Below are 25,621 nucleotides of genomic sequence, written 5' to 3'. Positions count from 1 at the left end.
GTTAGTGGCAATATTTTGGAATTAAAGTTAAACTCCATACTAATTCTAATAGTTGAAAATTGAATGTAAAAGGCATTGACTTAGTAAAATGAATTAGTTAGCATGCCATGTCTTAAAACGCGTCTGCTCTAAAATTTTAAGTTGATTTTTGTTTTCTTAATTTTTATTTTTTTATACCAAGGTGGCTTTGTTTCTTTCCTTGTTAAAACATTCTTGTCATACACATCTTTGAAAAATTTTATTATTTGATTCTTGATTCAATTCAATATCAGAAAAAAAAAGTCTTTTGAGTAATGGAACATCAACATAAACTGTTTCCTCTTCTGCTGTTACTTCTGTTCCAAGTTTTGATTGTTGCATCACAGACAGATAGTGGAGATTGTAAGTTTCATTCAAATTTTGTGATGTTTTTATGCCATATATATTATGAATGTGAAAATCCATGTTTGTGCATGGAAATTCAAAAATTTGAGAGTTGACTTATAGTTTGTATAGTTTGAAGTTATGAGCAACATTGTTGGAGAGTTTAGTTTCTGATAGAAATTGTGTTATGTAGTTACTGCTCTTTCGTCTCTCATACAATCATGGAAAAACAAACCGTTAAATTGGGTTGGTTCTGATCCTTGTGGAAGTGATTGGGATGGAATTCGTTGCGCCAATTCGAGAATCATCGAACTGTTAGTTCTTGGTTTCTTTGTTCCGTTCAAATTGTTTTTTTCCTTGCTTTGTAAAAATTAATTGAATCTGAAAAGGGTGCTAATTTTTTCAGGAAACTACCGGGGTTGAATTTGGAGGGAGAACTATCTTCAGCAATTCAGTCCTTATCTGAACTTGACACACTGTACATTTTCTACTTCTCTGTTGAAGTTTTTGCAATCTTCAGTTGTAGAGCTAAACTAATAAGATGATGTTTTTGTTCATATAGCGATCTTTCGTACAACGCAGGCATGACAGGAACGATTCCGAAGGAAATTGGGAATTTGAAAAACCTCAATTCCTTGTGAGTAAAGAAATTTATTTTACAAACTGAATTTCTTCATTGAATTAGTATGATTTTGATATGATATGTTTTGTTTTAACTGTTTTTTCCAGGGCATTGGTTAACTGTGGTTTCTCTGGCCCTATTCCTGATTCAATAGGATCTTTAAAAAAGCTGACCTTTTTGTAAGGATTCCAACTTCATAGTTCTGCTATATCATCTTCATGTACTTAGATAACGCATTTACGAACCACTTATCGCGTTATTGATTTTCACGCAGAGCGCTGAATTCGAATAAGTTCAACGGAAACATTCCGCGCACTCTTGGAAATCTAGCCATCCTTGATTGGTTAGATCTTGATGATAACCAGCTGGAAGGGTCTATTCCTGTCTCTGATGGTCAAGGGCAGCCAGGTCTTGACATGCTCCTTAAGGCCCAACACTTGTATGTGTGTTCTCATTTTCGATTTCTACTTGATATTTCTACACTAACATTTCATTTCAATGAATGATCGACGATTATCATGTGTATTCTTGCAGTCATTTGGGGAACAATAAACTCTCAGGTCCAATACCGCTAACACTTTTTAACTCCAGCATGATTCTAGAACATGTGTAAGTTGAAATTAGCTTCGGTATTTCGTAATTTTCGAATTATTCTATTTAAAATTTTCATAAACGTCTATAAACTTATAAGGACCGTTTGTATTTTGCCAGGCTTTTCGACCACAATCAACTAACCGGCAGTATTCCTAGCAGTTTAAGCCTTCTGAGCAAAGTGGAAGTGGTGTAAGTATATTGTGGCTTCACTTACAATCTCATAATCTATGTTATCTCTGAATTTCTTCGGCTGAATTGAATATATTCTCTTGTATACAGACGCTTTGACAAGAATCGATTAAGCGGGAGAGTGCCTAACAGTTTGAACAATCTCGAAAAACTTAGCGAGATGTAAGAAAATCAAAGAAACACAACTTAATAAGCTTCATATTTATCACTAGCTCTTTTCCTAAAGAATCTATTGAATATATTTTTGCAGTTATTTATCTCACAATGAACTGAATGGCTCTCTGCCGGATTTTACTGGAATGACTCGTCTCACCTACGTGTAAGTAGTATAACTCGGACGTTACGTTGTACTTTATTTATCGCTTTGAAAGAAGATCAAATACTTAATTATAATCATATGAATCATGCAACAACTATATGTAAAACATAGGCATATAAATCATGCATTATGCATTATACAATGATTTTAATTTGCAGATTCTTATGAAAAAACTGTTTTCAGGGATCTGAGTGACAATAATTTCAATTCTTCTGATATTCCTTCATGGGTTTATGCTTCTAGTCTCCCAGATCTGACGACAGTGTATGTTTCTCCATCCTTCTCGCATTATTAGAGCTTATTTGAATTTATCTTATCATATAATGTAGTTAATCAGTTTACATTTTGGACTTATTTCAATAAGCTTTTCATGAAAATCAGCTTATGCATAGTTACTGAAATTTGTCTAACAGAATACTGAAGGACAACCAGCTCAGTGGCACATTAAATCTCAGCAGTGGCTACAGAAGAAGTCTGCAACTCATTGACTTGCAAAACAATGCTATTACCGACCTCGAGATGGGAAACCAAAAATTGAATTTCGACTTGAGGTAAGCTTCATTATACATATGATATCGTTTTTTTGCATGGACTCGAATTGAACTACTTGACACTGATTTTTGTTCTGAGAAATTTATCTAATGTTTTTGCAGATTGGGTCAAAACAAGATTTGTCTTGAAAATGGAGTTTCTAATGAGGTTTACTGCAAAGCTCCTCAAGTCATTCCCTCGTATTCGACACCAACGAATAATTGTCCAACTCCTTCATGCAGTAACAATCAAATTGCCAGCCCAAACTGTAAATGCGCATTTCCCTACATTGGAAATCTATCATCTAGAGCTTTTAGTTTCTCCAATTATAGTAACACGAGTTACTACGCGGAAATTGAGCAGTCGTTGATGAGTACTTTTCGAAAAGAAAATATTCCAGTGGATTCGGTTTCTCTTAGTAATCCTATCAAGGTTACATCTACTGATAATTTTCAGTTGACTCTTAATGTCTTCCCTTCTCAAGCCGATCGTTTCAATACCACTGGAGTTTCAACAGCTGCTTTTGTGCTTAGCAACCAAATTTACACGCCTCCAGCATTTTTCTCCCCTTACATCTTCATTGGTCTTAGCTATTCATATTATGGAGGTGATTTTCCGAATTAACTATTTGTCTATTCTGTCTTATTCTCCTCTCTAACTAACTGTGTCATTTTTACATTACTTAGGAGAACCTAAGGGATCAAAGTCATCGAATACAGGCGCAATAATTGGTGCGGTAGTTGGTATATTGGTCTTTCTTGTACTGGCGATCCTTATAGGGCTATACATTATTCGCAAAAAAAGAACAAGATCTTCCGAGTTGAACCCTTTTGGTAAGAATTGGTTACTCCAAGTTTGGCCTAGTTTGTACTTAGCAAGGAATTTTTCTACTAGTGTTTTTTATTGATTCGATTATCATTTTAAATGCAGTAAACTGGGAACAGAACAAGAATAGTGGAGCTGCTCCGCAGTTGAAAGGAGCGCGATGGTTTTCATTTGATGAGATGAGGAAATACACCAACAATTTCGCAGAAGCCAACACTATTGGATCGGGCGGCTATGGACAGGTTTTTGTTAATGACATCACATACCTTCGCTTTTATTCAATCCTATGTCTTCTTTTATATCGAAAGAGTTTCATTGATATCGTTTATGCCAGAAACATTCACCACAAGTATTTTTCCAAATTGTTCGCTTTTTGCTTACTGCGAAATCTAATTAGTCATTCACATTTATAAGGTTTACCAAGGTGCTCTTCCCACCGGAGAATTGGTTGCCATCAAAAGGGCTGGAAAAGAATCTATGCAGGGTGCTGTTGAGTTTAAAACTGAGATTGAACTTCTATCAAGGGTCCATCATAAGAATCTCGTTAGTCTCGTTGGCTTCTGTTACGAGAAAGGCGAACAAATGCTCGTCTACGAGTATGTTCCAAATGGAACTTTAATGGACAGTCTTACAGGTACTTCAATTTCTTCAACAATCTTCATGTACCATATGGTATCATAATAGACTCAAATATGCGTTCGACTTTGTCACTGCAGGAAAATCTGGGATATGGATGGATTGGATAAGGAGGCTCAAAGTTACATTGGGTGCTGCCAGGGGTCTGACCTATCTACATGAACTTGCAGACCCACCAATCATACACAGAGACATAAAATCAAGCAATATCCTACTTGATAATCACCTTGTCGCTAAAGTGGCTGATTTCGGTCTCTCCAAACTTCTTGTTGATAGCGATAGAGGCCATGTTACTACTCAAGTCAAAGGGACCATGGTTTGTATAACATGCTTTTCACTTTCATCTTTAAATAGCCTTAAAATTGTTAAGAAAAGTTTCTTTAATAAAACTGAAATTATAGCTAATGAAAACATGTTTCTTTTTATTCTATGAAGGGATACTTGGATCCTGAATATTACATGACCCAACAATTGACTGAAAAGAGTGATGTATATAGCTTTGGAGTGCTAATGCTGGAACTAGCAACATCAAGAAAGCCAATAGAGCAAGGAAAATACATTGTAAGAGAGGTAATGAGGGTAATGGATACATCGAAAGATTTATACAACCTTCATTCGGTTCTTGATCAAAGTATACTGAAAGGGACAAGACCAAAAGGTTTAGAGAGGTATGTGGAACTTGCATTGAGGTGTGTGAAAGAATATGCAGCTGATAGACCTTCGATGGCCGAGGTTGCAAAAGAGATCGAGAGCATAATCGAGCTTGTTGGAGTGAACCCGAATTCTGAATCAACTTCAACAACAGAAACATATGAGGAAGCGGGTGCGGGGAATGGTAAGCATCCTTATGTGAATGATGGTGAATTTGAATATAGTGGAATGTTTCCAACAATAAGGGTAGATCCTCAATGAGTTTTGGTATGTTTTCTTTTGTAAAGCTTGAGGTCTAGGTGTGTCAATTTTGGATTGAACTCCCATAGGTGGTGCTTTAGGAAAGTACATTCATAGCATGGAAAGTGTATATTGTTAACATCAACAATGGCTCTGCTTGAAGGGAAGAAGAAATATGGGTTCCAGATTGTAATTTGTACTCTAGACATGAAAATATTCTTGTGAATTTTTTATTTTTATGTAATATATTTGAATTTTAAGGTTGAATTTTCAAAAGACTATGAAATGTCAGGTTTTTGACTTGAACACTATTTGCGTAAATAGTTCAAAATAGGGGATCAAAAAACTGTAATTCTTCCTTAAAAATAATACATTAATTTTCATTGTCTTTATCGACAATCATACTCCACCATAAAGAGTATAGTCACTTGAAGTTATACTATTCCAAGAATTTTCACATTGTCCTCACCGACAATCATAATTTTAAAAACTAACATACTATCTCATGAAGAATATATTTCACTTGAAGATAAACGGCTTCAAGAATTTCATATTGTCTTCACCGACAATCATACTCCACCATAAAGAATATAGTCACTTGAAGTTACATCACTCCAAGAATTTTCACACTGTCTTCATCGGCAATCATAGTGTTAAAAACTATTATACTCTTTCATGAAGAAAATATTTCACTTAAAGATAAACGATTTCAAGAATTTTATATTGTCGTCACCGACAATCATATACTTTATCATAAAGAATAAATTTTACTGAAGATAAACCATTCCAAAAATTTCACATTGTCTTCACCGACAATCATAGTTTTAAAAAATTATCATACCACCTAAAGAAGAGTATACTTCACTTGAAGTTAAACCACTTCGAGAATTTTCACATGTCGAAAATCAGGTTGAAATATTATGGTGCAACTTCCTTGTTGGCAAGAAGCTCTTCAACCACCGACATAATCTTGCACCTTGTGTAATTTTGATTGTATCAATACATATTTAACTTGAACTTTGCACAAATCAAAAAAAAATTATACCATTAATTTTCTCTAGCCCAAACTGCACAGTGGGAAAAACAAAATGGAGCATATAGAAAAAGAGGAACACAAGAACATAACGTGGAAACTGTAAAACCGGAGAAAAAACATGGTCGTTGTCAATAGACATCCAGAGAATAACAATATGTGAAAATTGTTACAACACATAATATACCTTACTCTAACCCAAACCCTCAGTACACCAAAACCATCCAAAACAAATATTTAACTACATTTCACAACACTATAATACAAGAGTATAAGAGAACAAAGAAAGTCAAATAAGCTTAAAGTGCTTTTGAATGGTGCATCTTGGAATGAAGAACTTGAATCCTATATATAGCCTTGGAATCCATCTTTCTTCACAAAATTAAGCGAGGTGGACTTCAAAGAACTTGTATCCTATATATAGCCTTGGACTCTCTATTCCTTAATAAAACTAAACGATGTAAGACTTATTTAACATGTATATTTTCAACCAACCCCGGCAATTTAAGGTTTTTGGTTGAGATGTGGTGTCTCCCTCTCTTGTGGTCCTGGAGCATTAGTCTCATTATTGCTCCCGACTCTTCCGGACTCCCCAATATTGGTATCACAATCGTGGTTCGGATTTGTGGGGGAGCGGGAACTGAATCCGGTGTTGGATCTTGTTATAGGATGTGGGAGACTCACACTTGTGGAAGAGAATGTTGGGTGCAAGTGTGGGGGGTTAAACTCCCACATCGCCTATGGGTGAAATTGGATTTATAAGAGAGATTACCCATTTACCTAACACCTTAAGGTTTTGGGTTGAGATGTGGCATCTCCCTCTCTTGTGGTCCTGGAGCATTAGTCTTATTGGTGCTTCAGACTCTCCCAGACACCCCAACATAGGTCACGGCGTGGTATAAATTTGAAAATAATCCATAAGTCTATTCAATGTTTGACTGATTTGACTAATCAATCACAAATGGAAGATTTTAATATATAGTCGTTACCAATCATTAAGAGACGGTCTTAATCGATTTTAGACTTAACTAAGTATGATCCAATCGATTAGGCAAAAGATCTAATCGGTTAAAAAATGTCTTCAAATCAATCAGGCACTTTCCTAATCAATTGGGAAGGCCTTAAAACAATTTTTTTTGTGGTTTAAATGAAAAATATGGGGTTTCTAAAATGTTATTTTTGTGTGTTTTTGACACAATATTTCTAAAAATACTTGTGTCTTTACTAGACACTGGTCATTCAGACAAACACGATCAGACGAGCTTTCACGCTTTCTCTATTTCACAATTCTAAGACTTCAATTCTTGGCATATTTATCTCCGAGTACAAGAACCTTGAGTCTTCTTAATGATGTTTTATTCATATTGAATACCATCATCTGATAATTGAAAGGTTAAACCCGGATTGACTCTTGAAACAAAAGTCTTCACATAAAAGTTGGTGGACTCTAGTGTTAACTTTAAACAAATGTCTTGATCTTCAAATCAAGAGCATAACTTGATTCAAGAGGATAATTTGATCAACTATCTTTAGCATTTTTGACCGCTCGAGTTATCTTCACCAAATGTTTGACTTCAAATTGTGTCATCATCAAAACTGAACAACTACTTAGTTTGTCTTGCAACTTTGTTATCCATAAATTTCACCATCTTAGATCACTTGACTATACCTGAAAATACATAAATCTACAATTGAGATATTCCCAAGATAATATATACATGTTAGAGTAGCGTGATCAATGAAATAGATAAATACATTAAATTTTAAATTTGATTATTGTTTTTATAAGAAGGTAACTTACCCTAAAAAAAGAGAGAGAATAATGTAGAAAAGTTATGAGATAAAATCGATGCTTATTTAATCATCTAAGATACTACTAACTAATCATTGTTGAAGTATTCTTCAATAATTATATTATTTTAAAATTTTGATGATGTGTGAAATTTGTTTGATGAATGTTATTTAATTAATATTGTCCTATATAATTGTGAAATTATTTATCATCCGATAAAGATTGTGTTTAATCCTTTTATTCATTGATGAACTAGTATATTGATTCAAAAATGTGAAAGAGTAAGAACTATGTTGTGTGCAATTTTATCCTACTTCATTGTTCATTCTCTAACATTGCAAAACATTGGAGTCGAAATTGAAGAACAGGAATACATAGTGAGAAGTTGTATGTAACTATATTTTGTAAATTAATTGTGATATTAGACACCTTGTTTTATTTATTTTAAATCTTTCGATAAGGTTATGATCGTAATTTGCAAATGAATAATAGAGAAAGCAAAGAATCATTGCCTCCATTTCCATTTCCATTTCCAGCATGAGCGAGAACAATCCGAAAACCCCTCTTCCACCTTCTTCAAACGTAGATCATGCATCAACCAAATATTCACGAAACAAGACCCATATCAACCCACCAGAATCGGCAATTCCCGATGCCGCAACCCTGAGAGATCAATGGAAGTTCGCCATCAGACAGTACAGTAAATGGTACTCTCACGCTTGGGGAACTGCCATTCTTGCTGGAACTGCTTTCTTTGCACTTGGTTGGTTCATCAAGGGTGAAAATCCCATTCCCTCTTTCAACTCCAATAACAACAAACCTGACAATGACAAACCTCCCCAACCCCAGTGATTTCATTCTCTTCTTTTGGGTGAGTTTCTTTCGTTTTAAATTGGGGGTTTTCTGTTTTCATTGTGGTTGTATGTAATTGTAGACAGAGCTTGAATTGAGTTGCTGGGAGTGAGAAAAAGTGATAAAGTTTGTTTTTTTATATGTTTGGGTCATTCAATTTTATGTATAGCTAGATAGGTAGATCAATGAGTAATAAAACAGCTTTTGCTATGTGTTAGAGACAATGAGATTGTGAAATACGTAGCTTTTTTGTTATAGCATCATTGTTCATTTATTGATAGATTTTGTATTTGGAACTCCTCAAGTGGCTTGTGAATAATGTATGCTTATGTGATTTTTGTTGATGTTGCAATACAATTATATAAGGTGGTTTTTGGTTTGAAGAAAATTTTCTATGTAAAATAGGGTAACTTTCCGCGATGGTTGATTCAGCCGTGAATCTATTGTAAGGCTAACATTTTGATATTACTGTCTGTAAATCTGGTGATGATACTACTGCAAAAACTGGCCTATGGTTTCTGGATTGATGCATCAGTCACTATAACATTGTTGTATTAAAATATACCCTTGAAGAATTGCATGCTTAGCTTATGCTCGGTTGGACTAATGAGCTGGTAAAAAAGATTATGTTTTGGGACATACCATACACTTCCATTCCTTCGATTTTATTCCAACCAAGCATATCCTTAATGCCTATTTTACAGAGCTATAGAATTGATTGTTATTCCTTTTGCTAACAATTGTAGAGTTGGCTAGACTCGCGTTTTCACCTTGGAGAGTAAGTTTCCAAACGCATGCTAAATTGCTGTGCAGTTGCCATTTGCTTGCCCATGGTCTTCAAAAAATTTCTTTACTTTCTATGTTGGATTTATTACACAAACGTAGTTTTGGTGCTTTCCTTATCTTGCCGTATGAGGAATTAATCAATCTCCAAGTTTAGTGTTTCACTCAGACAAATAGTTTGGCACTTGATATATGTTAGCTGAACTATAGTGAATAAGCTGAGATTGATAAAACGATGATATCTGATACAGGAGAAATCGCCAGAAGAAATTGTTTGACTTCATATTATTATGATAATATTCATGTTTTTTCATGAACTCACATCCTTTATTTGTTCACATAATTAAACTGCAGGCCCCATTCACTGGAATGAAGCCACATCAGAGGTGTCTTTTGTTGATAGAATGATAGTGCCCTGAAGCCTCACCTTGATTGCAATGCTCTATGGAAGTTTTAAGAACTTGTTGTTTTGAGAAAACAAACTGTTTTCATTTTCTGTTTTCACTTTTAGTTACAAGATGCAACTTTACATTCACTTAAAGCATAATATAAGCCCGTCCTTTGGATGTTATTTTGTAAAATATTATCATGTCATTTTCATCTCATTGTAGCATACCTCCAACACATCATCTAGCAAAGAGACAAAATCATAATTATGGACTAAAATAATGACATTTTTCTGTACTTAGTATAACATAAAACAATAATGTTTAAAATTGTCAAAATTCCTTTCCCACCCCTGCACCTCTAAAAAGTATTTTTGCATTCCCCAAGACAGGAAGTGTTACTTTTCAAAATAATAACAAAGTCCTTCTGTTTTTGGAGTTACATAGTCAAAAGCTAATTTTAACAAACTGCGTTTTGCAACTTCTGAAATCCGTCACTCTCATGTGAAGATAGCATGTAAAGATCAACCTACTACTTGCTTAGACAAGAAGAAACAAAATGAAGAAGCCTTTGAATTAATTTAGATAACATTCTCAGCAAATACTTGTAAAACAAGAAAAATCGAATAAAATCAAATACCTTAAGGACGAGTATTTTAATCTCAACAGAAGTTGAAATCGACTTCTGTAACTCAACTTTGCAAGAAACTACCTTATTTTTCCCAACCAAATACTATTTCGGCTAAAATTACTGATAGACTGCAAAGTACAAACGAATCTAAATCGAGTCGCTGTAGATATTCAATAAACCTGAAATAAGATAAATGAATAGCTTCAACAGAAAGATGAACCAAGAAAAATAAAAGTGCCTGTTTCCTGAACATCTAACTAATATTGAACAGATTTTGCTACAGACCAATGCCAAAAGTTAGGAGTGATTCTCTCTAGAGTCTAGACAATCATTTTCATGCGGTAAGACCGATCTCTAAAAGAATATAAACATGGCATAGGTTTACAGTAAAATAATACAGAAACTTTTACTGTAAGCTCAAGCTCAAGAAGAGCAACATCCAGATTTCTTCACAGCCGATACATCATCCCGCGATCCAACATCAATTGTCCGTCCTTTCGGTAGTGCTGCTGGATCATCACCTATCTCGAGTGCTCTCTTGCTCACAACACGATAGATCTGTGTCAGCACTTCAGTGAAGGCACTCTCAACGTTCAAGGACTCGAGCGCAGACGTTTCCATGAAAAACGTGTGCTCTCTTTCGGCGAAAGCCGTTGCATCTTCAGTTGAAACCGCTCGCAAATGACGCAAGTCAGCTTTGTTCCCAACAAGCATCACGACAATGTTGGCGTCTGTGTGGTCTCTCAGCTCCTTCAACCATCTCTCCACATTCTCAAATGTAACATGGCGTGTAACATCATAGACTAGTAAAGCACCAACAGCTCCTCTATAGTATGCACTTGTAATTGCTCGATACCTTTATAGGAATTCCACAATCAAAAAGATATAAATGCATAACTGTTAGAATCTACAATGATATCAAATATCAACGTAATCACAATTGTCTGTGCTACAGATATATTGCATCTATCACAATCAAATTATAGAAATTCATACATTTATCAAAAGAAGAAAAAACCTAATGGGAAAATGTATAACAAGAGAAAAGGAATGTTGTTAACCTTTCTTGGCCAGCAGTATCCCAAATCTGAGCCTTGATAACCTTATCATCAACCTTAATGCTTCTGGTTGCAAATTCCACACCAATGGTGGATTTAGATTCAAGGCTAAATTCATTTTTAGTGAATCTAGACAAAAGGTTGGATTTTCCAACACCAGAATCACCAATCAGAACAACCTTGAACAAATAATCATAATCATCATCAGCTCTATACGCCCCCATTTGCCACACACCCTTTTTTTCTTAATGGTGTTTGGCTAGAGAGAGAACGAATCGAAGATTAACAAAAAAAGATCGTTTTCTTTTTAGATTCAAATGGCTATGATTTGAATCTATTGATGATAATGAGAGAAACGCAGAACTTTGTTTTGAAATCCAGATTTGGAATAACGTTAAAGGAAAAAAGAAAAACAGAGCGTGAAGGTAACAATTGAATGAAACAGCAATGTGTGTGTTGTGTTGTGTTATGCGGAAGGTTTTTTGTTGGCAATTTTTGTTTTTGTTTTTGTTTTTGGGAATTGTCGCAAGGGTAACCTAATTGCCAAACAAATTTTTACTAGTAACTCACCGATTTTTCATTTTAATCCTTAAACATTTATCATTATAAATTATGACTAAATTGCCTAAAATTGTAAAATTATGATAATATTATTATTTAATATTTTTAAATAATTTTAATAACCTAATGATTGACCAATTGTGTATAAGAATTAAATTATACAATGATATTATTCGAGTTAATTTAATATTATTAGATTTTGTTGCGATTATGTCGGTTGAATTATTAAATATTCAGATATTAAACTCATTAAGTTTCATGTGTTACTCACTTATTTTGGAAAAAAATTAAAATAATTCTCAATTTCGGATTTTAAAATTTGGATATATAAAACACAAATCATTTTTGGATATTGGAAATAACACTTAAAGTTAGATATTAAAAAACTATAAAGATTGGAATCGGTTATAACAAGATTTGTTCATATCTCTTGGATTTTGTTGATAACAAAGTACTTAAAGAGCAAGTCGGTTTATTAATGTTAGACTTTTTGACAAGTGTGTCGATAATGTCGGAGTAATAAAAAAGATCGAATCTACAAGGACTGCATCTAACAAGACATAATGTGTGTAATGTATAAAAACTAATAAAAATGGGGATTTTCGAGTAGCAATGCAAAAAGTAAATAAGAGTTTAAACAAAATTAAGAAAGCGGTCAGGTTGTGTTTAGAATCCACTATTTCTCTATTATTAATGTATGATGTCTTGTATGAATGATCTTATCTGTATAACTCCACGACGAATTAACAAAGTTGTTATAACTCATCCCTCACGAAATAACTCACTAACCACTACTCAGAGCTTTCTATCCCTAGTCCGCCAACGTAAGTAGGATTAGACGATGCACAAAATGTTAATTTCCTATTCCACTACTCGGGGCCTCCTATTCATATTCAATTAGCGTAAGTACAACAATTGCTCTAGGTCTAACACATAGGCTAAGGGTCAGTATTCCTATGTGCGCAAAATCAATTTAAAAGAGTATCTCACATAAAAAAATATTAAGAACAATAAGTAATGGAATAACATTATAGATCAAAAGGTTCATACAAAGTCAAATAAACATATTACCCAATAATATTGAAATAAGTTCATCATAACACAACCTAACCTAAAGGAGCTTAGCTATTCATAATTCATATTACAATACCACAATTGATAGATGAAAATAACATATGAATTCCCTTGAAGTACTGGTCTCCAATGACTTCAAATGCCCTAAAAATCTCCTTTGATGCTCTCCAAATTGTATTTTGTTCTCCAAAATTTGTAACCCTTATCAAAGTGCAAAAATCCCCCTTAAAAAGAGCTCATAATGGACCAGATGCGTCAGAAAACCCCTAGAAAAATAGACCATCGCGCGTGTGATGACTTGCATCATGCGCGATGCAACTTTTATACCCCTATCGCACGTGCGATGCTGCACGATGGTGCATTTGATTTTTCCCGAAGCTGCATTATTTTGCTCCCCTTTTCACCCAATTTTTCACTAATTATACAATCTTCAAACTTAGTTATTTTATCCTCATTCTTTGGTCTTTCTTCTTCATTTTAGCTCATCTTTCAATTGTTTTAATTCGATTCTTCGACTAAGTTCATGCAACAACGGACTGTCATCACAACCCCAAACTTAAATTGTTATTTTTCCTGGATCAACTCGCATGCAATTGCACATTTCAATAGAAAAAAAGTCGCACAATAACAATCGAACATCACCAAATTAAAGTTTTCTTTTACCTGACCATCGTTCTAGCTTCCAACTTCTATCCGGAAAGTTCGAAAAATATCCTTAAACATTGATGAGTACTGAACATGTCTCTCAGTTCACTTTGACTCACTCAATGGATAAGGTTATCTCTCAATCCACATGCAAAATTAATTATCATTCGCTTGATCATGTTCTAATATAGTTCATAACAAGAATCACAACACACATATTAGAGATCTTTTCAGGTTGTAACTTGGCTTATGTTTGGGTAGGATATTTTTAGGAAAGTGTATTTAAAACTTTGGAGTTAGGTTCCTAGTTCTCCTTCTATCATCATACCTCTTTGTTCCTTTTTTACGGTACTAGAGATCTTTGGTCCTTCTTCTACTTTCATTCTTTTTTCTCTTTTTTTTGAAGAAGTATCTTTTCCACTTCTTTTTTTCTCATAAATTTTTAAATCTTAGCCAATATTCTCTAGTACCCCAACCCAAAACTTAAAACTTTGCTCACTTCCAAGAGAAACCTCAAACTTAATCTTTTTCCTGCAATTTAGGAACTATACTTCTACCTAACTCCAAAGAGGGTGTGGAAAGAAAAGATCTTTCAAGTCATATGGCTAAGAATTTGAGGATATGTCACCGAAAGAAAGGCTAAAGCTCAAAGTGGTTAGCAATGGATATACCTATTACTACATGATGGTTTAAAAAGGCTCAAAGTTATAAATAAATAAATGGCCTCAGTGTGTGTCAATCAATCCAGATGAACTTAATCGAAAATAGATCAAACTAGATAAAATAATAATGCATGGATACACTCATAAAGAAAGAAAAGTGAACAATGGAACTTTTTTGTCTTAAACCTTACTATATGGGGTATTTGTAGGATGAGTGTAAGTCCGTTGATTTTTTTCTCATCTTTCGCCTTCAAGTTTCTAGTTGTTATTATGATGATAAAGTTTCTTTTGGATCATATGTTCAATGCTAAAGTGCTAAAATTGCAAATTTGAAGAGAGAAAAAAACAGCTACAAACTTGTTTATTAAAGAAAGTATAGATCGTCCTGAAAAGGTTATGCTTGAGTAGCTAATTCCTCTTATGGAAGGTCTTTAATAAAAATAAATTAAATTTTTCAAAACAAGAAAATGGTTAAAACCGATGAGTTGCCTCCCATCCAGCATTTCTTTTCTTTCATTAGCTTGACGTCCCATGCTTAAAATACGTCAGGCGCAAGAGATACTCTCACGTCGATCAAAGCTCTTGTCATTCTTTTGTGAATCTTACTACCTTTTTCTTCTAATTGGTAGCATGTCTCTAGATCCTCCATATATGGTGTCCATTTATACACCTTAAAAACCATTATTTCTTTGTTGAACTTCAAAACATGTTCACAAATCTCCACATCTATTTTCCCCTTCTCGGATGCCAAGAATGAGCGATCGAGAATAACTGACCCTCTTGAATCTCTTTTCATATCAATCACCACAAAGTCTGCAGGGAAGGTCAAACCATCGACATGAACTAACACGCCTTGTACAATATCAAATGGACGCATAACATGTGAATCAGCTAAGGTGAGAGTCATATTGCTCGGCGTGATCTCTCCTATCTTCAATTCCTTAAATTTTTTTAGAGGCATGACATTGATGCTCGACCCTAAATCACATAAAACATGTGGGGGTTTTTCCCCACCAATGGTACAAGCAATGGTGAACTTTCCTGGATCCTTCATCTTCGATGGCAATGTCTGAGGTCCTCCATCTCCTCTTTTTTTGTCATGTTCACCTATTCTTTTGTCAATTTCTACTTTATACCCTTCAACAATGCATGCATAAACTTAGAAAACTTGAGAATTAATTATAAAACCTCATGAAACAAGATACTTAGTTGAAGTGTTGTCAACATTTCTTTAAATTTTTCAAACATTCCTGCCCCATCTTCATGTACATGTTTCTTCTTAATGATGGTGTACGGTGGTTTTATATAATCCGATAATTCTGGATTTGGATCACTCAGGACTTGCCTCTTTGTTCTCCTCCAAGGAAAGTTTTTATCTATTAGTTGATCAATGGAGACTCCTCTTTCCTCTTGGTCACCTAGATCGTTACTCTCCTCTTTTTCAATCACATCTTATTTAACTACTTCATCTTCACCCTTTTTAGTAATCACCCAAAAATATGTTTCCACGTCCTTGCATGATTCATTCTTAGGATTGTCTATAGCGTTACCTGTAAATCCTCCACTTGAGCTTGACAAAACAACTATTTGTATGGATAACTGACCAATCTGCATCTCTAACTTTTTGATAGACGCATCAAGGTTTCTACTCATTGTTTCATGTTTCTTATTTACCTGATCAAAACTACTTTGAGTGAATTTAATGAAACTCTGCAAGATCTCTTTCAACTGTGAAGGTTTCCTTTGAAATAGAGCTTATTGGCCTTGTTGCATACCTTGATTAACATTTGAATTTTGGGTATTGCTCCAACGGAAATTTGGGTGATCTTTCCAACCCGAATTATAGGTGTTGGAACACGGGTTATTCTTCTGAAAATTAGTAAAATGGACTTCCTCACTTGACCATTCCAAAGAGCACCTTCCATTTGAATGTTCTCCTCCACAAAAATCACACCTAAGTGTTTGTACCTGGCTTACGTAAGCTATACCTAAGCTGCTTTCAGCTAGCTTTTTATTTAACAATTTAATCCAAGCTAAAATACAAATGTGGATATCAACAACTAACATACCTTTAGGTGTGTCCACAATTTTGATTTTTAACAACTTTTTTTTGAATGGTACTCATTCATACACATCTTCTCAATAAGTTCCTTCACTTGTGGTTCAGTCATTGATCGAATAGTGCCTCTTGCGGAAGCATCTAACAACATGTGTGTTTGACTCTTGATACCTTTAATGAAATTTTGCATCTGCTCCATATTATTCATATTTTGATTCGGGAATCTGTGTAATAAAAGTTTGAATCTTTTCCATGAGTTATAAAGCGACTCAGTTTCCTGCTGCTCAAAACTGAGTAATAGTGAAGAATATTTCTAGTAATTTGTCCTCCAATTCCTTCTAAGTCTGAATTGTTCCATTTGGAAGTCAAAGTAATTAATCCTTAGTCATTCCAATTAATGAGAACCCAAACAACCTCTATTTAACCTGGTCTTCAGTGACATTTGTTGGTTTGCACATTAAAGTTGTTCCGTAGAAGCGTGCAAGATGCTCTCACGGGTCTTTAATCGTGTTCCCATCGAATGGATTTTCACATAAACCTGAAAGCACAAAATTCTTAATATTAAAGTTAGTAGGGTCTGCCGGTACAATTCCTCTCGAAACGTATCCTTCATCGGTTCGTTTACAATAACCCCCCATAGTTTTGGGTAGTATAACTGTTGGGTGACTTTTTCTTTTGAGTCAGAAGAAATCAAAGGTTGATCTTCATCTAAGATCCCTTGAGCTATATTTGCTTCCCTGACTGCTTTTCTGATAGGATGTGCGGTCCTTTCAATTTCTGGATCAAACAATGTCAATGTTGATCATGAGTTGCGCATACACAAACAGGAAATACATCAGTAGCATTATGATTATTAAGAAAATAAAACAAAATTCAAAAGACTAAAAATAAAACCTTACACAAACGTCGCCTTGTTAAGATATCAACAGTCCCTGATAATGGCGCCAAAAACTTGTTGACTTCCTGGCAAGTGTACCGATAATGTCACGGTAATAAAAAAGATCGAATCTACAGGAACTGCTTTTAACAAGAAAAAATGCGTGCAATGTATAAAAACTATTAAAAAGAGGGGTTTTTTTAGTTGCAATGTGAAAAGTAGATGAGAGTTTAAACAAAATTGCGAAATTGGTCAGGTTGTGTTTAGAATCCCTTATTTCTCTATTGTTGATGTTTGATGCCTTGTATGAATGATCTTATCACCATAACCTCACAGTGAATTAACAAAGCCTTTATAACCGATCCCTCACGAAATAACTCACCAACCACTAATTAGAGCTTTCTATCCCTAGTCTATCAGTGTAAGCAGGGTTAAGCGATGCACATAATATTAATTTCACATGCCACTACTTGGGGTCTCATATTCCTATTCAACCAGCATAAGTACAACAATTACCCTAGGACCAACACATAGGCTAAGGGTCATTATTCTCTATGTGCCCAAAATCAATTTAAAATAGTATCTCACATAAAAATCATTAAGAACAATAAGCAATTGAATGGCATTATAGATCAGAAGGTCCATACAAATTCAAATCAACATATTACCTAACAATACTAAAATAAGTTCGTTAAAACACAACATAACCTATATGAGCTTAGCTACTCATAATTCAGATTACAATACCATAATTGAGAGATGAAAATAACATATGATTTCCCTTGAAGTAATGGCATCTGATGGCTTCAAATGCCCGAAAAATCTCCTTTGATGCTCTACAAATCGTGATTTGCTCTCCAAAATCTGCAAACCTTATCAAAGTGGAAAAATTCCCCTTAAAAAGAGCTCAGAATAGATCAGATGCGTTAGAAAAACGGACCATCATGCGCATGATGACTTTTATTGCGCGTGCGATACAGCTTTTATGGCCCTATCGCATGCACCATGGTGCATGTGATTTTTCCCGAATCTGCACTCTTTTTCTCCCCTTTTCACTCAAATTTTTACTAAGTCCACAATCTTCACACTTAACTATTTTTCCTCATTCTTTGGTCTTTCTTCTTCATTTTAGCTTATCTTTCCCTTGTTTTGATCTGATTCTTCGACTAAATTCATGCAATGATGGACTGTCATCAACTAACATATGTTCAAGTGTGCATGATCAAAAAGCTTAAAGTCTACTCAGAATTAATCTTGCTAAAAGCATTTGTTGACAAGTTGAATGTCTTAGATTCTGATGGATCAGAATCTAATGACTCTAAAGGATCAGACTCTAGTCATGATACTTCTGCCTCTAGTGGCAGCTCATACTATAGAGATCTCAGCCTCTGGTCCATACTCTGTCCCCATAGTAGGCATATCTTGTCAACACCATACTTAGGGTAAAAGTCAACTAGAGCCCCTTAGTGCAAGGCTAAAGAAAAGATTATGTGACTTGTCTAGTTCGCCCCCCTCGTCTGGTTTATACCTTGTATGTAGTGGACTACTTTATTACACTTTGGTTGAAGATCTTACCAGGATTTGTCTTCCAACAACTCTCTCTTGGAGCTGCTGCATTTCAAAAGGTTCTATTGTGCAAACAACTTTGCAACGAATCTTTTATCTGCCTCTATAAATGGGTGCTGAAGATTTGAAGGAAGGTCAACAATCATCAAACATCTTAACATAACATATTGAGTACAAACTTTGAGCTAAATTTACGTCTATTTATTTGCACAAGCTGTTAAAGATTTCTTATCTTTGTACATCTTAGAAATCTTAACTGTTAAGAAACATTGTGATTGTTGAAATACTTTGATACTTCTGATTATGTATCAAAGTATAATTGTAATTATTTCTACTAAACTATTTGTTTAAAGTAGAGGAAGTCTCTTGCAAGGTTGCTTGAGCAGTGAAGTCTCTTGCCTATGTGCTTGAGCAGTAAGGTCTCTTTCAGGTGTGATTGAGTAGAAGTCTCTTGTAGGATTGCTTGAGCAGAAGTCTCTTTCTGGATTCATTGAGCAGTTAAAATCTCTTTCTAGTTTGATTAAGCAAAGTTGTAATCAAGACGGATTATTGTTAAAAATCTATGAGGTAGTATTGATTTTGGCATTGACGAATGATCAAACTATTTTCTAATTGCTCCTTGTTGGAATTTCCCTGATGTCAAGTACCGACTTGTAATTAAAATTGTTCATTCAAAATGGTAATTTTAATGCGATGGTCATGCAGGTTTTGAAAAAATAATTATTGAAATTATGTGGTAATACGTGACGAGTGGTCCATGAGTCCAAGCGTAGTGCTGATTTACATAATGTGAAAGATACAACGAGAATATGGCATCAATATAGAAGATTAGCAAATCTATAGGAGTCAGTTTATACATCCTTACTATAGTATGATTTCAGAATAAACCCTACATCAATTAGGTCTTTTAAGGGTTATAACATGACCTGGTTCGCGGTTTTCGAAACAAAGGATATATGGCTCAAATTTAATTCTAACCCACCCCTTCTTCGCGATAATATCCAGTCCCACATTAAGTTAATTCAACACATGCATTTTTCCTCCAAGAGAGTTCGACGATGTAAGAGTGAAGATGATGATTCAAGATTCTCTTGAAATGACAGTCACCTTATTTTGATTTTTTCGTGGGTGTCAATGACCTTTTGATTCTTGACACGGTGGCCATTGAATCTGGTTTTGTTTTTGCTGACAATTTACACGACCTCCTTTGATTATTATTTTTTTATCTCTAATTTTTGTCGTGACCTCTTTTCAAAGCTCTTAGTTCACCGGGATGCCCTAACGTTTGCCTAAGTCGCCTCTTTGGGGTGTTCGACTTAGTCGACTCTCTTTTCTATTTTGTGTTGTTATTTTTCTATGAAGGACTTATGAATGCCATTTTATTGGTCATTGAAGAACAACCGACATACCTTTTGCATTTTTTCATTATTCCCCCGACACTTCATGACATGTGCGAAGAATAACATGTGGTTAATCCCTAGATAGGATGTTCTCTCTTGTAATTCAAATGCATAGTCAGATTAACTAAAAAAAACACCATGCCCCCGGTTAAGTGTAAGGGTTTTTAGATCTGAAAGAAACATCAACTTTTAGGCTCAAAGTGGTTAATTATGGACTAACTCCTTATTTCTCCAGTGTTTGGGGATTCAAAACAATGCTTTACATCATCAACAAAGATTTTATCCAAAAGCATACCGTAACAATTTGGGTATTTCTTTTTCATCATTCTCCCTCCAATCTTCGCTAAAACCGCAATTTGATAAAGAAAGGTGAATTGGAGAAATATGAAGATGTTTTTGTTTTGTTTTTGATATAAGAGAATAAAAATGAGTGAACATGAAATGATTGATTTAAAAAATACATGATCACTTCATTAATATTACCATTAGAAAATAACAATGTTTAAAAATAGGTAGCATTTAAGAGAAAAAGAAATTACAAATGCAATGATAAAAATACCCGATGATCGCCAGCATTGAGGATGAATTCATGTATGATCCACTGGCTTTAGTATGTGTTCTCTAAAGTCTTAGAATTAATTTGGGCAAGAGATTGGCGTTCAACAGTAGGTTTCCTTCTGAAAAGGATATGTGCTTATTTTCGATCAATTGTTGTACTTTAGTTTTGAAAGCTTTGCAGTCCTCGGTCGAGTTCCCTATTGATCCGACATAATATCTATATTGCACATTTGGATCATACCCAGGCGAGATGGTTGTGGCAACGACTTGAGATTTGGGCTATACCAGCGAGCTTTGAATCAGATATGGCAGGAGTTGATTGTATGTCATAGGAATTGGATCGAGGGGAACATTCCTTCTTTCTAGATTATTGGAGGCCTAGGTTGGTTTTGATGCTGATTTTGATATCCTCGACCATGAGCTCATTGATTTGAATGAGGAGCGGTTCAGGATTGCTGGTATGTAGCTCTACGCATTGCTAGTTATGCATAAGGATATCTGTAAGAACAAAAATTATTCTAAAACAGATTCCTTGATTTTGATGATAACAAAGGATGAAACCAAAAATGGCACCCTAACGAAAAGTTTCTAAGTGTGCAGGGTTCTAAAGAAAGAAGGAAGAAATCTGATAACGTCATCAGATACAGAACCAGATCAGATACAAATTATCAAATGATCAGAAGCATCTGAAGTTGAAACACGTTCAAGAAAGTCTAACTCTGAGCAAAACAGCAAAGTATCAGAAGCATCTGAACAAGAAGTAAGCTCTAGAAGTTCTGACTCTGAACAAACGTATGTCTAAACTCCAGAAGTTATCAGCGCTATCTGAAGAATCCATCAGAACTCAAAAGAGATCAACATCAGAAGCAAGACTCCAAGATTCTCAGATACACGAAGACTTTGATCATGGAATTGCTAATTATGAAAGAGTAACGTTAAAGTCAAGTAAAGTTTTGCAAATGGATTTCCTAATACAGAAAGAGACGTTAATCTCCAATTTCAATAAAGAAGGTACTATATGTGGTAAGTAGTCATTTCAAGGAGAGAAAGTTATCCTGGCAGAAGCTATTTATGTTATGGCGTAAATTCATTTTATTACTCATCAGTTTCAACTACTACCTCACTGATATATAAAATGGGCTGCAATCAACATTGAAGAACAACAAGCAAAAATTATACTGAAACATCAACGCTCAAGAAAACACTCTTGCTCTCTAAATCTTCACGAAGCTTTTGCTTATAACGTGAATCACTTTGTTCTTACTATTGTAATATTTGCTTTCTTAGAAGCACTCTAGATTACATAAATCTTTTATCTATTGTTTGTTTATTTCCTCAAGTGACTCTGTGTAGTCTGTATACTTGAGAGGACTAAGAGATCTTTCTCTTAGACGTTGTTTGTAATCAATCTTTCAAGATTAGTGGATTAAGTCCTTGTTGAAGGCGAAATCACCTCGGCCGGGTGGATTGGAGTAGCTTTGTGTTATAAGCGAACCAGTATAAAATCCTTGTGTGATTTTCATTTTGAAAAAGCGCTTATTTTTCAAAACAATTCAACCCCCCCCCCCCCCCCCCTTTCTTGTTTTTCTCACCTTCAATTGGTATCAGAGCTCCGACTCTGTTATTGATTTTCTAATCAAACACTTAACAGTGTAGAGAGATCCAGTACGAGAAAAAACTATGGTCCACTCAAATGAAAGAGATAGTTACAATGCTAAGCCTCCTGTCTTTGATGGAGAGAAGTTTGACTACTGGAAAGATAGAATCGAAAGTTTCTTTCTGGGTTATGATGCTGACCTCTGGGACATTGTCACAGATGGATACACACCTCCAGTCTTAGAAAATGGAGCTGAAGTTCCCAGAAATAAGATGTCAGAAGATCAGAAACGTGTCTTCAAAAATCACCACAAGGCCATAACCATACTTCTCAATGCCATATCGTACAACGAATATGAAAAGATCACCAACAGAGAAACAGCCAAAGATATACTTGACTCTCTGAAGATGACACATGAAGGAAACTCCCAAGTCAAAGAGACAAAGGCTCTGGCGCTTATCCAGAAATATGAAGCCTTCAAAATGGAAGATGACGAAGCTATAGAGGCAATGTTTTCTAGATTCCAAACTCTTATTGCAGGTCTCAAGGTTCTAGACAAAGGGTATACAACTGCAGACCACATCAAAAAGATAGTCAGAAGTCTGCCAAAGAAATGGAGACCTATGGTTACTGCTCTGAAGCTGTCAAAGGATCTGAACAATATCAGCCTTGAAGAACTTGTCAGTTCTCTCAGAAGCCATGAGATAGAACTAGAGGAAGATGAGCCTCAGAAAAAGAACAAGTCTGTAGCATTAAAGTCCAGACCTGAAAGACGCAAACCTGACAGAACCAAAGCTCTCCAGGCAGAAACTGAAGATGCTGACGACTCTGAACCAGAAGACTCTGATGATGAAGAAGAATTGTCCCTACTAACCAGAAGAGTTAAGCAACTCTGGAAAAAGAGGAACAACAACTTCAGAAGACCAAGACCCAGAGGGGATCGATCAGAATCAACTTCAAAAGGTAAATCTAACAAAGATATTACCTGTTATGAATGTAAAGAAACAGGTCATTACAGGAATGAATGCCCCAAGCTAAAGAAAGACAACTCTAGAAAAGAAAGCTTCAAGAAAAATACCTTCAGGACAAAGAAAGGACTGATGGCTACCTGGGATGATAGTGAATCTGGATCATCAGAATCTGACTCTGATGAACAGGCCAACGTGGCACTTATGGCTACCACATCCAGGAGTAGCTCAGATGAAGAATCTGAAGAGGTATTTTCTGAACTTTCTCGATCTGATCTAGAATCTTGTTTGTCAGAAACTCTTAGCTCATATCAGAAATTAAAACAAAAGTTTAAAAACATTAAAGGCTGTCTTAAAGCAAAATTTGAAGAATGTAGTGAACTTGAGATGACAATTCTAGCACGAGAAGATACAATCAGATCTTTAACATTAGAAAGAGATGGAGCAAAGAGAAAAAGCTTAGAATTAGAAGAAGCGTTGTCTCAAGCACCACAAACTTCAAATAAAATAATTTATGAATACGAAGAAGCCTTTCAAGAATTTCTGAAGAATGGGATAGATAGGAGTATTATGGCATCCATGATTTATGGAGTAAGTCGGAACAATAAAAAGGGAATTGGGTATGATCCTAAGGAAGATAAAACTTCTACCAGTGACCAACTTAAATCTCCCTTTTCATATCATTACACACACACACAAGAACAAAAATTTAAAAATGCTAGAAAACCCAAAGTTATAAGAAACTCTGGGAAAACTAATCTGAAAGGACCCAAGAGATTCTGGGTACCGAAAGATAAGATTATCTATGTTGCAGATATCCTATGCAGCAAAGTTCAGACACCAGTCATGGTACCTGGACTCTGGATGCTCGCGACACATGACGGGAAGAAAGTCTATGTTCCAAAGTCTGGAACTTAAAGACGCTGGATTTGTAGGCTTCGGAGGAGATCAGAAAGGAAGGATCAGAGGCTCCGGAACTATTGGTAATGGTACTCTTCCCTCTATATCTGATGTCCTTTATGTAGAAGGATTAATGCATAACTTGTTATCCATAAGTCAATTAAGTGATAATGGTTATGATGTAATCTTTAATCAAAAAACATGTAAAGCCATTAATCAGAACGATGGCTCTGTCCTTTTCACAGGCAAGAGGAAAAACAACATTTATAAAATTAATCTTTCTGATTTAAAAGAACAAAATGTTAAATGTCTGATGTCGGTTCACGAAGAGCAATGGGTATGGCATAGACGCTTGGGCCACATTAGCATGAGGAAACTTTCTCAGCTAAATAAACTCGAGTTAGTCAGAGGCCTACCTAAACTGAAGTTTTCTTCAGATGCTCTGTGTGAGGCATGTCAGAAAGAAAAAATTTCAAAAACGTCTTTCAAAAAGAAAAATGTTGTTTCTACCTCTAAGCCTCTGGAACTTCTTCACATTGACTTATTTGGTCCTGTGAAAACAGCATCAGTCAATGGAAAGAAGTATGGACTAGTCATTGTTGATGATTACAGTCGCTGGACATGGGTGAAATTCCTAAAGCACAAGAGTGAGTCTCACTCTATATTCACCAGTTTCTATTCCAAAGTGCAAAAAGAACTTGACTCTAAAATTATTAGAGTCAGAAGTGATCATGGTGGGGAATTTGAAAACAAAGATTTTGAGGAATTATTTGACTCTAATGGAATATCCCATGATTTCTCCTGCCCTAGAACTCCACAACAAAATGGAGTTGTAGAGAGGAAGAATAGGACACTCCAAGAGATGGCCAGAACCATGATCAATGAAACTAATGTGGCAAAGCACTTTTGGGCAGAAGCTGTAAATACAGCGTGTTACATTCAGAATAGAATCTCTATAAGACCTATTCTGGAAAAGACTCCCTATGAACTGTGTAAAGGAAGAAAACCAAACATTTCATATTTTCATCCTTTTGGATGTTCTTGCTTTATCTTAAACACTAAAGAACATCTGAACAAGTTCGATTCCAAAGCACAGAAAGGTATTATGTTAGGATACTCAGAACGCTCTAAAGGCTACAGAGTATACAACACAGAAACCAAAATTGTGGAAGAATCTATTCATGTCAGATTTGATGATAAGCTTGACCCTGAAAAGTCAAAGCTAGTTCAAAATTTTGCAGATTTAGAA

At 35.1% G+C, this 25,621-nt stretch overlaps 3 protein-coding genes across 3 annotated transcripts; 2 read left to right on the top strand and 1 right to left on the bottom strand.

Annotated features, from left to right (window-relative positions):
* Positions 1-125: 125 nt before the first annotated feature.
* Positions 126-5,196, top strand: LOC127081394 (leucine-rich repeat receptor protein kinase HPCA1). Its single transcript, XM_051021656.1, has 18 exons — positions 126-381; positions 557-677; positions 770-841; positions 926-1,000; positions 1,093-1,164; positions 1,260-1,424; positions 1,520-1,594; positions 1,697-1,768; positions 1,859-1,930; positions 2,019-2,087; positions 2,271-2,351; positions 2,501-2,638; positions 2,741-3,225; positions 3,305-3,451; positions 3,549-3,685; positions 3,858-4,077; positions 4,160-4,395; positions 4,515-5,196. Exons 1-18 carry the CDS (start codon positions 294-296, stop codon positions 4,989-4,991), a joined length of 2,802 nt encoding a protein of 933 aa, XP_050877613.1. The 5' UTR covers positions 126-293; the 3' UTR covers positions 4,992-5,196.
* Positions 5,197-8,039: 2,843 nt separating this feature from the next.
* Positions 8,040-10,001, top strand: LOC127081388 (uncharacterized). The gene is made up of 2 exons (XM_051021650.1): positions 8,040-8,666; positions 9,785-10,001. The coding sequence occupies exon 1, from the start codon at positions 8,333-8,335 to the stop codon at positions 8,645-8,647; it is 315 nt and encodes a 104-aa protein (XP_050877607.1). The 5' UTR covers positions 8,040-8,332; the 3' UTR covers positions 8,648-8,666; positions 9,785-10,001.
* Positions 10,002-10,614: 613 nt separating this feature from the next.
* On the bottom strand, positions 10,615-12,032 carry LOC127081378 (ras-related protein RABA1f). The gene is made up of 2 exons (XM_051021642.1): positions 11,509-12,032; positions 10,615-11,303 (listed from the first exon to the last, which is right to left on the bottom strand). The coding sequence occupies exons 1-2, from the start codon at positions 11,727-11,729 to the stop codon at positions 10,871-10,873; spliced, it is 654 nt and encodes a 217-aa protein (XP_050877599.1). The 5' UTR covers positions 11,730-12,032; the 3' UTR covers positions 10,615-10,870.
* Between the last annotated feature and the right edge of the window lie 13,589 nt (positions 12,033-25,621).

This window comes from Lathyrus oleraceus, chromosome 1, assembly GCF_024323335.1.
Source record: "Lathyrus oleraceus cultivar Zhongwan6 chromosome 1, CAAS_Psat_ZW6_1.0, whole genome shotgun sequence".
NCBI classification, from domain to species: Eukaryota; Viridiplantae; Streptophyta; class Magnoliopsida; order Fabales; family Fabaceae; genus Lathyrus; species Lathyrus oleraceus.
The sequence above is the reverse complement of the archived record's forward strand: the minus strand, read 5'-3'. Positions and strand labels throughout refer to the sequence as shown.

Excerpts from the sequence above, each read along its gene's own strand:
- LOC127081378 (XM_051021642.1), bottom strand. The coding sequence starts at position 11,729 with ATGGGGGCGTATAGAGCTGATGATGATTATGATTATTTGTTCAAGGTT. Across the intron at positions 11,304-11,508 it reads GATACTGCTGGCCAAGAAAG|GTATCGAGCAATTACAAGTG; the intron begins GTTAACAACATT and ends ATTCCTATAAAG.
- LOC127081394 (XM_051021656.1), top strand. The coding sequence starts at position 294 with ATGGAACATCAACATAAACTGTTTCCTCTTCTGCTGTTACTTCTGTTC. Across the intron at positions 382-556 it reads ACAGACAGATAGTGGAGATT|TTACTGCTCTTTCGTCTCTC; the intron begins GTAAGTTTCATT and ends TGTGTTATGTAG. Across the intron at positions 678-769 it reads AATTCGAGAATCATCGAACT|GAAACTACCGGGGTTGAATT; the intron begins GTTAGTTCTTGG and ends TAATTTTTTCAG.
- LOC127081388 (XM_051021650.1), top strand. The coding sequence starts at position 8,333 with ATGAGCGAGAACAATCCGAAAACCCCTCTTCCACCTTCTTCAAACGTA.